This window comes from Eubalaena glacialis, chromosome 6, assembly GCF_028564815.1.
Source record: "Eubalaena glacialis isolate mEubGla1 chromosome 6, mEubGla1.1.hap2.+ XY, whole genome shotgun sequence".
Classification (NCBI taxonomy): domain Eukaryota; kingdom Metazoa; phylum Chordata; class Mammalia; order Artiodactyla; family Balaenidae; genus Eubalaena; species Eubalaena glacialis.
In genome coordinates this window covers 131,830,797-131,846,081 of record NC_083721.1, presented here as the reverse complement: position 1 = coordinate 131,846,081, position 15,285 = coordinate 131,830,797, and the positions used below count along the sequence as shown (strand labels likewise).

The window sequence follows — 15,285 nt, the reverse complement described above, 5'->3', positions numbered from 1 at the left end:
CAGTAGGAAATTAAAGAAGTTGCTTTTATGAGAATAATAGGTTGAAAATTTTGGCAAGACTCAGAAAGGGTGGGTCACTAAAATGAAATAAAGGCTATGTTATTTTGGTGTTGAAGATTGAGGTTAAATCATAAAAAATGATATGGATTCTGCATTCAAAATTGCGTGGCTGAGCCACGATGGACAGGATTTATCCTTCTTCCACTTGAAAAAACTGCATAAAATACAAAAAATAATATTTTTTAGATGCTGGATATCAGGCAGAGCAGGGCAGTGGTATAGGCAGGGGAACCTATACAGAGCCTGGGTATTTCCCTGAGTTGAGGAAAAGGAGCTGGGACTCTAGAGGACAAGGTGGCTAGATTTTACAAGGCACAGTACCAGAGATGCACAGAGAGAGTGAGCTCTGGAAATCTGCAGAAAGACCGTATCATCTCTTCAGCTGAGTATAAAGAGCATGTACATGTGAACAAACCACCCAATGCTGGGGAAAGAATGGAAAGAGCAGATAGGGCAATCTCTGGAGCAAACATAGGGCTTGGAATACTTTGTGTTCCAGTGAGCCAGAGCAGAAAAACCTTGTAATTCACAGGGCATCAAGAAAAGTATAAAGAATGGTTTTATCTTAGTATCTGGGTAAAGTTAACCTTAGACTAAACGCTGCCCTGGTCCACTTAACAAACCTTAAAAAAAGTCTTGAAAAGATCAAACATTAATTACGTCCCAGAGAAAAGTGGATGAATATCTTAAGAATATATGGTCTGGCACCCAACAAAACAAAACCCACAGTGGTTGGCACCTAATAAAAATTGCCAGGCATTCAGAGAAGAAAATGACCCATAATAAGGGGAAAAAGTAATCAAAACAAACAGAATCAGAAATGACACAGATGATAAAATTAGTAAAACAGAACATTAAAAGTTACAACAAAATACATATGTTCAAGAGGCTTGAGGAGAGCCTGGAGGTAATAAAAGAAAAATGAAGAAAATAACCCTGAAGAACATCATGACAAAATTGGTTAAACTAGTTACAAAAACAAAAAAATTTAAATGCAACCAGAGCAAAAGATAAATTAACTACAAAGGACACAAGATAAGAATGACAGCAGTTCTAGTTGGAAACAAGCCAAACCAGAGATAATGGAACAATTCCTTTAAAAGACTGAAAAAAAAAAGTCAACCTATGATTCTATACTAAGAGAAAACACCTTTCTTCCCATCCCCCCAAATAACTCAAAATACAAAAACAATCTTTTTAGTTTTCTGGAAAGAAATTCAAAAAAGTTGAGAAGCATTTACTCATAAAAAGCTGATGAAATTTGGGCCAAAAACAGCAAAAATCTATGGCATTCTTGAATGGACATAACCCCTTCAAACACACTAAAACCCAGAGCAGCAGGTGTAGTGGAGGTAGCAGGATTGGGAATGCCCATGAAAACCACGGTTTTAAGCTGAGGAAGCTGACTTGATTGGTAGCAACATGCTAACTACCAACACCCAGGGAAGATTTCAATAAAAAGAGCAAACTCTGTAAGAAATGAATGGGGAAATACCAGAGTTCTGCTAGTCTAAAGCTACAATCCAGGAGAGATAAATTCCTCAGATTAAGTCCAAGTAAATTATTCGAAAACAAAATCCCCAACAATACAACAAACTTCAGGGGGAAAAAAATCAGAATCCAAATTTGCTAAGATATATTTTGTAAAATGCACAGTTTTTAACAAAAGATTATATGATGTACAAAGAAAAAGGGAAGTAATACCTATACTTGGAAATTGAAACAGTCTAAAGAAACTGTCTCCGAGTGGGCCCAGCTGTTAAATTTAGCAACGATTTTAAAGCAGATCCAATAAATATAATCAGATTATATTGAAAGATGCTATATTCAAAGAACTAGATGAGAACATGACAAGGCCTCAACCAATAGTGGATTATGATAAAGAAACAGCAACTATAAAAATAGGACCAACTGAAAAGTACAATAACAGAAATAAAATACTCACCATATGGTTTCAGCAGCATATTTGAGTTGACAGAAAAAAAACACTGAACCTGAAGATAGGTAAACAGAAATTACCCAAAGAATAGAGATGAAAAACATTGAGGAAGGAAAAACGAGAGAGAGAGAGAGAGAGAGAGAGCGCACATGCATGTAAGCTCCAAAAGCCTAGGAAACAATATCATGTATACCAGTATATGTGTGAAAGGAGTCCAAACAAAGAGATATGGGTAAAAAATACTTGAAGAATCAATGGCTAAAAGCTTATGAAATTTGATGAAAAACATGAATCTACAGATCCAAGAAGGTCAACAAAATCTTAGTAGGATAAACACAAAGAGGTCCATATCTAAACACATAAGCAAACTGTTGAAAGCCAAAGAAAAATGGGGAAAAAAAGAAGAAAAGAAAATAAAAGCTACAAAAAAAGTGACTCATAAGGTACAGGGGAACAGCAAGATTAACAACTAATTTTTTACTCAGAGACAATAAAGTCCAGTAGGTGGTAGAAAGGCACTAAAAGTGTTAAAGGAAAATAAAACTGTCCACCAAGAAGTCTATATCCAGCAAAACTATCTTTCAGATATGGAAGATGAAATAATGACATTTCCAGATAAACAAAGACTGCTAGGACACTTGCCTTATAAGAAACTGTAAAGAAAGTCCTTCAAACTGAAAGGAAATAACTCTATACAATAACTCAAATTCACAGAAGAAAATGAAGAATGCTGGAAATGTTAACAACAGGGTAAAAAGAGAAGATAGCATGAATACTTCTTTGTTTAATTTCATTGAAAATCATAAGATTGTATATACTGATAATAGTTAAAATGGTAATGTTGGGATAATACCAAATAGAGATAAAAGATATTTGACAATAATAGTACAAAGGAAGAACAAGAAAATGGGGCTATACTGGAGCAAAGATGCTACATTTATGTGAAATTAGTCATGCTAATGGGATGTAGTTTCTGTAGCAACCATAAAGAAAATAACAGAGATTGTTCAATGGATAAAAACACAAGATCCAACTCTAGGCTGTCTATAAGAGATATATTTCATATTCAAAGACACAAACAGTGAAAGGATGATAAAAGATACATCATACAAAAAGTAACCATAAAAGAACTAGAGGTATATTATTATCAGGCAAAGAAGTCTTTGAGACAAAAAAAAAAAAAAAAAAAAAAAAGGTCGTACTAAAAAAGGACATTTCATAATGATAAAAAGGTCTACAGGAAGATGTAACAAAACAGCAGAATATATTCTTTTTATATGCACATGTAGTAATTTTTTTTGGATAATCCAACTGATTAAGAAAAAAACAAGGCCCATAAAGTATAAAATGGTTCAAATATCAATACCTGAAAGTGTGTTTACTAACAACAATGCAATTAAACTAGAAATGAAGACGAGAAATTAATTTGGAAAACCTCCAAATATTTCAAAATTAAACAAGAAAACGTTAACAACCCATGAGTCAAAGAAGAAATCACAAGTAAAATAAGGAACTATTTAGTTGTGAATAAAATTTAAAATACAACATATTTGTTGTATAAAATGTCATGGTATGTCACTAAAGCAGTACTTTGAGGGAAATTTATAGCTTAGCATGCCAGATAAGAAAGGAAGAAGGCTATACAAATCAACAATCTACCTTAGGAAACTAAAAGAAGATAAGTAAATTAAAACTAAAGCAATCACATGGAAGGAAATATTAAGGTTGAAGCAAAAATCAATGAAATAAAAAAATACATAAAGTCAATGAAAGCAAAAGTTTATTCTTTGAAAAGATCAATATAACTGATAAACCTTTAGCTAGGCTGACTGACCAACACAAAAAAGAGAGAAGATACAAATTACAAAATCAAGAATGAGTAAGGAGACTTCCTACAGAAATAAAAATGATTATAAAGAAATAACATAAATAACATTATACAATCAAGTGTGCAATATGCATGAAATAAAGTATTGTCTGAGACAAATTACCATAATGAATCAACAAGGAATAGAAAATTTGGATAGATCTATAATAAGAAGTTTAATTAGTAAATGAAAATCTTCACACAAAGGAAAACCTAGGCTTAAAGGACTTCCATGGTGAATTCTATGAAATTAATAAAACAAAACAAAACCAAAAAAAAAACAATCTTCCATAAACTCTTTCAGAAAATAGAGCAGGAGGGAACATTTTCCAGTTCTCTGAGGCTAGTAAGCATATTAATACCCCTTATGAAAGTAGACACAAAAATCCCTAACAAAATATTAGCAAACTAAATCCAGTAGCATAGAAAAAACATTATATACCATGACCGTGTGGAATTTTCCCAGATTGCAAGATTGGTCTAATATCTGAAAATGAATGAATATAATATCTTATATCAATAAAAAAGCCTGTATTTTTATCTCAATTGAAACAGAAAAAATGAAATCAAACAATCAATCACAATAGAAACACCTAACAAAACCAGGTTAGAAGGGAATCTCCTCATCCTACTAAAGGGTATCGACATAAACAACTTAGAGCTAATGACATTATACTTAATTTTAAAGACTATTTTCCCATTAAGATCAGGAATAAAAGTAAAGCTTTACTTTTAACCAAAATCTCATTTTCTAAGAAAAAATAAATATAATTGATTAGCTCTAGACAGATTGATATGTGAGAGATGAAATCACCAATACTATGAACAACTTTATGCTGATATTTCTTGAATATACTTCAACAACTTAGATTAATCTATCATTATTTTGTAAGACAAACTGAACAGTCTTATATCTACTAAAGAAATTTAATTTGTAATTTAAAACATCCTTACAAAGAAAACTCTAGGACCCAATGGTTTAATTCCTATCAGAGGAAGAAATAATACCAATTTTGTTCAACTGTTGCAGAAAATTAAAAAGGAGAGAATACATCACAACTCATTCTACAAAGCCAGCATCATGTTGGTACCAAAAGCAGTCAGAGACACTCAGTAAAATAAAAGAGTTATAGATACATATCCCTCTTAAACACAGATACAAAAATTCTTAGGGAAATTTCAGCAAATGACATCCAACAAGATAAAAAAAAGAATAATAGAGAGAGGAGTGGCCAAGATGGAGGAGTAGAAAGATGCTAAACTCACCTCCTCTCACGAGCACACCAAAATCACAATACTTTTCAGAACAATCATCATTGATTGTTGTAAGATGAAACTTACATCACTGAAGACTGCAACTTACCAGAAAAGATTGTGTACAACAAAAGACATAAAGAAGGAACCACAATAAGACCAGCAGGAGGGGCAGACTCGCAATATAAACAAATCCCATACCCGGGTGGGCAACCCACATACTAGAGAATAATTGTATTGTAAAGGTTCTCCCACAGGAGTGAGCGTTATGAGCCCCACATCAGGCTGTCTAGGTTGGGGGTCCAGCACTGGGAAGAGAAGCCCCCAGAGCATTTGGCTTTGAAGGCCAGGAGGGCTTGATTACAGGAGATCCACAGGATTGGGTAAAATAAAGACTTCACTCTTAAAGGGTGCATACAAAATCTCACGTGCACTGGGGCAAAGGGCAAAAGCAGTAATTTGATAGGAGCCTGGGCCAGACCTACCTGCTGGTCTTGGAGGGTCTCCTGTGGAGGTGGGGGGGCAGCTGTGGCTCACCCTGGGGACATAGACACTGGTGACAGACATATCAGGGAGTATTCATTTGCATGAATGCTTGGGGAGGCTAACATCTGGCTTGGGGCATCAGCACAAGAGCTGGCCCCATCCAATAGCCTATAGACTCCAGTGCTGGGATGCCTCAGGCCAAAAAACTAACTGGATGGGGACACATCCCCACCCATCACCAGACAGGATTCCTAAGACTTCCTGAGCCAACATCCACCTAAAGACAGCCCTCTAGACAAGGCCCTGACCATCAGAGGGCCAAAACCCAGCTCTACCCCTCCCACTAGGAAGCCTGCACAAGCCTCTAGACCAGTCTCACCCACCAGGGGGCAGACACCAGAAACAAGAAAACTACAGTCACACAGCTTGCAGACTGAATTTGGAAATGCAGGCCAGACATTACCCTGGGACCAGCTAGCCCCTGGTCCTTGGATTATGAGAGGGGAGTGCACTGATGGGAAGCATAGGATGTATCCTACAGAGGGGCACTTCAACAAGGTTGAGAAATGTAACCAACTTACCACACACATAAAAATACAAATAGCAATTTAGACAAAATGAGATGACAGAGGAATATGTTTCAGATGAAGGAACAAGACAAAACTACAGAATAACAATTAAGTGACGTGGAGTCAGGTAATCTACCTGAGGAAGAGTTCAGAGTAATGATTGTAAAGATGATAAAAGGTACTGCGACGAGAATGGATGCATGGAGCAAGAAATTAGAAGTTTTTAACAAAGAATTAGAAAATATAAAGAAGAACCAAACAGAATTGAAGAATACAATAACTGAAATGAAAAACACAATAGAAGGAATCAATAGCAGACTAAATGAGGCAGAAGAATGTATCAGTGAGCTGGAAGACAGAGTAGTGAAAATCACTGTCACGGAATAGAAAAAAGAAAAGAGAATGAAATGAAATGAGGAAGTTTAAGAGAACTCAAGCATGTTAATATTCACATTATAGGGGTCCCAGAAGGAAAAGAGAGAGAAAGAGCCTGAGAAAATATTTGAAGAGATAATAGCTGGAAACTTCCCTAACCTAGGAAAGAAAACAGTCACCCAAGTCCAGGAAGTGGAGAGAGTCCCATACAGGATTAACCCACAGAGGAACACACCTAGACACACTGTACTCAATTAACAAAGGTAAAGATAAAGAGAGAGTATTAAAAACAACAAGGGAAAAGCAACAAATTAAATACAAAGGAACTATGATAAGGCTACCAGCTGATTTTCCAGCAGAAACTCTGCAGGCCAGAAGGGAGGGGGCACAATATTACTTAAAGTGATAAAAGAGAAAAACCTATAACCAAGAATACTCTACCAGCAAGGCTCCTGTTCAGATCTGATGGACAAATCAAAAGCTTTACAGATATGCAAATGCCAGAGGAATTTAGCACCACCAAACTAGCTTTACAACAAATGCTAAAGGAACTAGGCTGAAAAAAAAGGCCACAACTAGAAACACGAAAAGGACAAAATTGAAAAGCTCACTGGTAAAGGGAAACATATAATAGAGGTAGGAAATCATCCATATACAAAGCTGGTAGGGAGGTTAAAAGACAAAAGTAATAAAATCATTTGTATCCAAAAACAACAACAACAGTTAAGGGATACATTAAAAAATTAGATATAAAATATAAGATCAAAAACAGTTATTGTGAGGGGAGGACAGTACAAATGCAGGGTATCTAAAATGCATTTGAAATTAAGATATCAACAACTTAAAAAACATATATATAGACTGCTATACAAAAACCTCATGGTAACCACAAACCAAAACATGTAATAGATATACACACAAAAAAGAAAAAGGAATCCAAACATCACACTAAAGACAGTCATCAAGTCACAAGGGAAGAGAACAAAAAAGAAAGGAGAAAAAAAAGACCTACAAAAACAAATCCAAAACAATTAACAAAATGGCAATAAGAACATACACATTGATAATTACCTTAAATGTAAATGGATTAAATGTTCTAACCAAAAGACACAGACTGGCTGAATGGATGCAAAAAACAGGACCCGTATGTATGCTGCCTTCAAAGAGACTCACTTCAGATCTAGAGACACATACAGACTGAAAGTAAGGGGATGGAAAAAGTTATTCCACACAAATGGAAATCAGAAGAAAGGTGGAGTAGCAATACTCATATCAGACAAAACAGACTTTAAAATAAAGACTGTAACAAGATACGAAGAGGGACACTACATGATGATCAAAGGATCAATCCAAGAAGAAGATATAACAACTGTAAATATATATGTACCCAACATAGGAGCACCTAAATATATAAGGCAAATGATAACAGATGCGAAAGGAGAAACTGACTGTAACAAAATAATATTTGGGGACTTTAACACCCGACTTACACCAAAGGACAGATCATCCAGATAGAAAATCAATAAAGAAACACAGGCCTTAAATGACACCTCAGATGGACTTAATTGATATTCAGAGAGCATTCCATCTGAAAGCAGCAGAATACACATTCTTTTCAAGTGTACGTGGAACATACTCCAGGACAGATCACATGCTAGGTCACAAAGCAAGCTTTGGTAAAGTTAAGAAAACTGAAATCAGATCAAGCATCATTTCTGACCACAACGCTAAGAGGCTAGAAACCAACTTCAAGAAAAAAACTGTAAAAAACACAAACATGTGGAGGCTGAACAATATTCTACTGAACAACCAATGGTTCATTGAAGACATCAAACAGGAAATCAAAAATTACCCAGAGACAAATGAAAACAAGAACACAACGATCCAAAACTTATGGGACACAGGAAAAGCAGTTCTAAGAGGGAAGTTTATAGCAATACAAACTTACCTCAGGAAACAAGAACAATCTCAAATAGACAACCTAAATTTACACCTAAAGCAACTAGAGGAAGAAGAAAAAACAAAACCCGAAGTTAGTAGAAGGAAAGAAATCATAAAGATTAGAGTAGAAATAAATAAAATAGAAACGAAGAAAACAATAGACAAGATCAATGAAACTAAAAGCTGGTTCTCTTAAAAGATAAACAAAATTGATAAACCTTTAGCCAGACTCATCAAGAAAAAAAAGAGAGGGCCCAAATCAACAAAATTAGAAATTAAAAAGGAGAAGTGACAACTGACACCAAAAAAATACACAGAACCGTAAGAGACTACTACAAGCAACTCTATGCCAAAAAAATGGATAACCTAGAAGAAAGGGACAAATTCTTAGATAGGTACAATCTCCCAAGCCTGAACCAGGAACAGAAAATAGGAACAGACCAATTACAAACACTGAAATGAATCTGTGATTTAAAAACTCCCATCAAACAAAAGTCCAGGCCAGATAGCTTCACAGGCAAATTCTATCAAATATTTAGAGAGGAGTTAACACCTACCCTTCTGAAACTATTTCAAAAAATTGCAGAGAAGGAACACTTCTGAGCTCATTCTATGAGGCTACATCACCCTGATACCAAAAACAGACAAAAATATCACACAAAAAGAAATTCACAGGCCAATATCACTGATGAACATAGATGCAAAAATCCTCAACAAAATACTAGCAATCTGAATCCAACGATACATTAAAAGGATCATACACCATGATCAAGTGGGATTTATCCCAGAGGTGCAAGGATTTTTCAATATCCTCAAATCAATCAATGTGAGACACCACATTAACAAATTGAAGAATAAAAACTATATGATCATCTCAATAGATGCAGAAAAGCTTCTGATAAAATTCAACATCCATTTACGATAAAAACTCTTTAGAAGGTGGGCATAGAGGCAACACACCTCTACATAATAAAGGCCATATATGACAAACCCACAGCTAACATCATACTCAACGGTGAAAAACTGAAAGCATTTCCTCAAAGTTCAAGAAGAAGACAAGAATGCCACTCTCGCCACTTTTATTCAACATAGCTTTAGAAGTCCTAGCCAAGGTAATCAGAGAAGAAAAAGAAATAAAAGTAATCCAAATTGGAAAAGAAGATGTAAAACTGTAACTGTTTGCACATGACATGATGCTATACATAGAAAATCCTAAAGATGCTACCAGAAAACTATTAGTCCTCATCGATGAATTTGGTAAAGTTCCTGGATACAAAACATACAGAAATCTGTTGCATTTCTATACACTAACAACAAAACATCAGAAAGAGAAATTAAAGAAACAATCCCGTTTATTATCACATCAAAAAGAATAAAATACCTAGGAATAAACCTACAAAACGAGGCAAAAGACCTGTACTCTGAAAACTATAAGACACTGGCAAAAAGAAATTGAAGACAACACAGATGGAAAGATATACCATGCTCTTGGATTGGAAGAATCAATATTTTTTTTAATTAAAAAAAATTTTTAATTTATCTTTTAAAAATTGAAGTATAGTTTATTTACAATGTTGTGTTAGTTTCAGGTATACAGCACAATAATTCAGCTATACACACACACACACACACACATATATGCATTTTTTTCAGATTCTTTACCCTTGTAAGTTATTACAAAATATTGAGTATAGGTCTCTGTGCTATGCAGTAGGTCCTCATTGGTTATCTACTTTATATATAGTAGTGTTTATATGTTAATCCCAACCTCCTAATTTCTCTCCCCCTCCGTCCCCCTTTGGTAACCATACGTTTGTTTTCTATGTCTGTGGGTCTATTTGTTTTATAAGTAACTTCATTTGTATCTTCCATTTATCTGTCGATGGACATTTAGGCTGCTTCCATGTCTTGGCTATTGTAAATAGTGCTGCTATGAACACTGGGGTGCACGTATGTTTTTAAATTATAGTTTCCTCTGAATATATGCCCAGGAGTGGGATTCCAGGATCATATGGTAACTTTATGTTTAGTTTTTTAAGGAACCTCCATGGTGTTCTCCATAGTGGCTGCACCAATCTACATTCTCACCAACAGTTTAGGAGAGTTCCTTTTTCTCCACACCCTCTCCAGCATTTATTATTTGTAGACATTTTGATCATGGCCATTATGACTGGAGTGTGGTGATACCTCACTGTAGTTTTGATTTGCATTTCTCTAATAATTATGATGTTGAGCATCTTTTCTTGGGCCTGTTGCCGTCTGTATGTCTTCTTTGGAAAAACGTCTATGTAGGTCTTCTGCCCATTTTTTTTGATTGGGTTTTTTTGTTTGTTTGTTTGTTTTATTGAGCTGTATGACCTGTTTGTATATTTTGGAAATTAATCCCTTGGTGGTGCACTGTTTGTAAATATATTCTCCCATTCTGTAGGTTGTCTTTTCATTTTGTTTATTATTTCCTTTGCTGTGCAAAAGCTTTTAAGTTTAATTAGGTCCCATTTAAAAAGTATTTGTTTTTATTTCCATGATTCTAGAAGACAGATCTAAAACAATCTTGCTGCGAATTATGTCAAAGAGTGTTCTGCCTATATTTTCCTCCTGGAGTTTTATAGTATCTGATCTTACATTTAGGTCTTTAATCCATTTGAGTTTAGTTTTGTATATGGTGTTAGAGAATGTTCTAATTTCATTCTTTTACATGTAACTGTCCAGTTTATCCAGCACCACTTCGTTTTTTTTTAAATGATTCATTTTTTTATATAAATTTATTTTATTCATTTGGTTGCACCAGGTCTTAGTCACATTTCGTGGGCTCCTTAGTTGTGGCATGCAAACTCTTAGTCGTGGCATGCATGTGGGATCTAGTTCCCTGACCAGGGATCAAGCCTGGGCCCCCTGCATTGGGAGCATGGAGTCTTAACCACTGCACCACCAGGGAAGCCCCCGGCACCACTTCTTGAAAAGACTGTCTTTTCTTCATTGTATATTCTTGCATCCTTTGTTGTAGATTAATTGATTATAGGTGCATGGGTTTATTTCTGGGCTTTCTATCCTGTTCCATTGATCTTTTTTCTGTTTTTGTGCAATACCATACTGTTTTGACAATTGTAGCTTTGTAGTATAGTTTGAAATCAGGAAGCCTTATTCCTCCAGGTCCGTTTTTCTTTCTCAGGATTGCTTTGACTGTTTGGGGTCTTTTGTGTTTCCATACAAACTAAAAATATTTTTGTTCTAGTTCTGTGAGAAATGCCATTGGTAATTTGATAGGGATTGCTTTGAATCTGTAGATTGCCTTGTGTAGTAGAGTCATTTTAACAATATTGGAAGAATCAATAAAAAAAGAAAGATATAAATGAACTTACTTACAAAACAGAAGTAGAGTGACGGACACCGAAAACAAAGTTTTGGTTACCAAAAAGGATGGGCAGGGAGGAGATAAATTAGGAGGATGGGATTAACATATACACATTACTGTGTATAAAATGTAATAGATAACTAAGAAGGACCTAATGTATAGCACAGGGAAGTATACTCAATATTTTGTAATAACCTACAAGGGTAAAGAATCTGAAAAAAATTGATATACATTCATATACAGTAAGTCCCCTACACACGAACCTTCAAGTTGACAACTTTCAAAGACGCGAACGTGCGTTCGCATGTCTAATCATGTAAGTTAGTTCACGTGTCTGACGTACACTGTGATGTGTATGCATCCTCTTCAAGTGATTGTGCTTTTGTGTACTTTACTGTACAGTAATGTATATAGTAGTACAGTATCTTTATTTCAAGCCCAGGATGTCCGGAAGCAAGTGTAAAAGCAGCAGTGATGGAGCTGGTACTGCTAAGAGGCACCAAGAATTGGAGGTCCAGAGCAAAGACAAAGAGAGACAAGAAGAAGAACAAGTAACTGAAGAACTGAAGAGATTTACGATGCAGGAAATGGCAAGGGGATTTTCTTTAGTTGAGGAGGCACTGTTAGTTTTTGAGGCACAGGACCCGAATGTGGAACAGTACACAAAGGTTATAGCAGCCATTCAGGATGCAATCCAGTGCTACCATGTCATCTATGATGAGAAAAAAAGAGCTACTACCCAGACATCACTGGATCATTTTTTCAAAAGGGTAGACAGAACTGAATCCAGCAAGGAACCAGAACCTGTGCCATCAATGTCGGGCATGAGTGAAACTGCAGCTTGCCCTCCGTCTCCTGTTGCTGACGATCCTTCAGCTCCACCATCTCCCACCTCCTCTCCCTCCTCCAGTCAGTAACTCTTCTTCCCTGTTCACTTGATGCCAGCCTCTGTATGCCACCTATTGTACTGTACTACTGTACTTTTCAAGGTACTGTACTGTAAGATGAAAAATGTTTTATTGTTTGCGTGTTTGATTTTTATGCATTATTTGCGTGAAAGGTATTATAAACCCATTGCAGTACAGTACTGTACTGCATAACCAATTGTGTTAGCTGGGTACCTAGGCTAATTTTGTTGGACTTAACAAATTGGCCTTATGAACACACTCTCGGAACGGAACTCATTTGTATGTAGGGGACTTACTGTATATATCTATATACCTATACATATACCTACATCTATCTATCTATATCTATCTATATATATGTATCTGAATCACTTTGCTGTATACCCGAAACTAACAGGACATTGTAAATCATCTATACTTCAAAAAAAATGACTTAATAGCAATAAAAAGATTTAAATGAAGAAAAATAATATATCATGATTATGTGTGTGGGTTTTATCCCAAGAAGTTCAGGTTGAGTTAATGTTTAAAAAATCAACCAATTTAATTCACCACATTAACACTCTTAAAAAAGAAAAACTACATAATGATCTCAAAAGATGGAGAGAAGTATTTGACAAAATTCAATATCCATTCCTAACAAAGTCTCAGAAAACTAGGGATAGGAAACTTCCTCAACCAGATAAAGTTAATCTATAAAAAACTTGCAGTTAAGTCTTAAGGATGAAAGACCTTAATTTTATTAGTGAAAGAAGCCAGACCAAGACACGAACAAAAATCAGGAGTACAAAGTGTAAATTCCATTTCTATAAAATTCTAGAAAATGTAAACAAATCAGTTAGGAAGGAGATCATTGATTGCTTAAGGATGGGGAAGGGGGAGAGTGGCAGCAAAGGAGGAATTACAAAGTGGTAGGAGAACACTTTTGAGGATAATGGATATATTCATTATCTTGCCTGTGGTAGTTTTACAGGTAGGGGTGTGTGTGTTGTGTGTGTGTGTGAAAACTCATCAAATCATGCACTTCAACGTGCTGTCTCTTTTATGTTAATTATACATCTATAAAGCTGTAATTTAAAAAAAGACTGCATGGCAGGTATATGGAAATTTTTGCTTTTTTGAAAATAAATTTGTCAATAATTCATTACATGCATGGTTTATGTAAGAAAGAGGATGTGATACTCCATTCAAAGAATTCATACTCAAAGTAAAAGCCTTGGTTCTATTTCAAAAGAGTTTTACATTTTCAGTTAAAACAAAATGTTTTAAGGTAAATTATCAAAGTTACAAATTTTTCCTTTTTTAAAAAAATAATTTCCCTGTTTTAATTAACTTTTAAAACTAACTGGTCAATTAAAGTCTCAAATGTGTCTAAAAACAGTGCACCTATTATCTGTGTCTATCTGCCTAAACATATCAAATCACACCTAATTAACAGAAGGCAACAAGCGTATGTATATGATTCATTAATTCTCCATGAAATACGCTCATGTAGTATTTTAATAGGTCACACGTTTCACAGAAAGACAAATTAAACTTGCAATGGAGCATGACAAAAATACTTCAGAAATACTTTGATCCTATTTTCTTGTGTATAGTTGAAGGTAAAGAAGAGTGATGTTATAAAGATGCTGCATTATCTGCAGAGGTGCCCTCTCCCGTACTCATTTCTCCCATCTTCACCGACACATTTTTAAAACACTGTTGGTTAATTTGATCATATAACAAGATGAGTACAAAAGGGCAGGAAGCAGGGAATTTAATTTTTTCAAATATGAAGACAATTAAATCTTATTAAGGCCACATTAACTTAATGATATCTTATTAATATTACATCAGTACAAATGCAAGTACATAGGATGTCTCTAACAGTATATGTTCTGAATCTGGAAGAGTGTGGCAATGATGGTGGTGGTACAATTTTTACCACAGTTAATAGTACATTTATTTAGCTTTTATACCCAAAGCTGTTTTCCAGCTAACAAAACAAATAATTAGAAAGTTTATACTTTTATTGCCTAGGACTACAAAGAAGCAATAAATTATTTAAGTTAAAAATGTTCTAAATGATTTTTAAAATCCCTTACCGGTATCTATGAACAAATATACCCTTAAAAATAGAGTTCATCATATTTTCGATTTCATCCTGATTTTCTTGTAGCTGAAATGAAAAATAAATAAAAATATAAATTAAAATATTGATCATTTTATTTGCAATAAAGAGTTCCAATTGTTTTAAATTCCTGATTATTCTCATTCTGGGTAATTTTCAATCTTTTTTCTCATGTATTGTGCAACAGATGTCCGAAATTACCAGTATTCTTTCATTATTTCTATAGCTTTTCTACATTGGCTTAAAACCTCTTTCTGTCTCAACATGTATTACACAATGACTAAAAAGGAGTGGTGTGGCTAAGTGTGACCAGATTACTATCACAAAATATCATCTGCTTTGGGAATAGGCCTCAATTTCTTTACCTCTCCTGTCCAAACCAGGTCCCCCGCTTGGTTTTACATTTCTTGGTAACAGATCA

At 34.9% G+C, this 15,285-nt stretch overlaps 1 protein-coding gene across 3 annotated transcripts in view; it reads right to left on the bottom strand.

Moving 5' to 3' along the window:
- The window catches only part of STAG1 (STAG1 cohesin complex component), a 430,559-nt gene that overhangs the window by 131,374 nt on the left and 283,900 nt on the right, over positions 1-15,285 (bottom strand). For all 3 annotated transcript variants that reach the window (XM_061194629.1, XM_061194628.1, XM_061194630.1), the window contains one exon: positions 14,839-14,912. In XM_061194629.1, the coding sequence (XP_061050612.1) occupies positions 14,839-14,912 (74 nt within the window). The remainder of the gene's footprint in view (positions 1-14,838; positions 14,913-15,285) is intronic.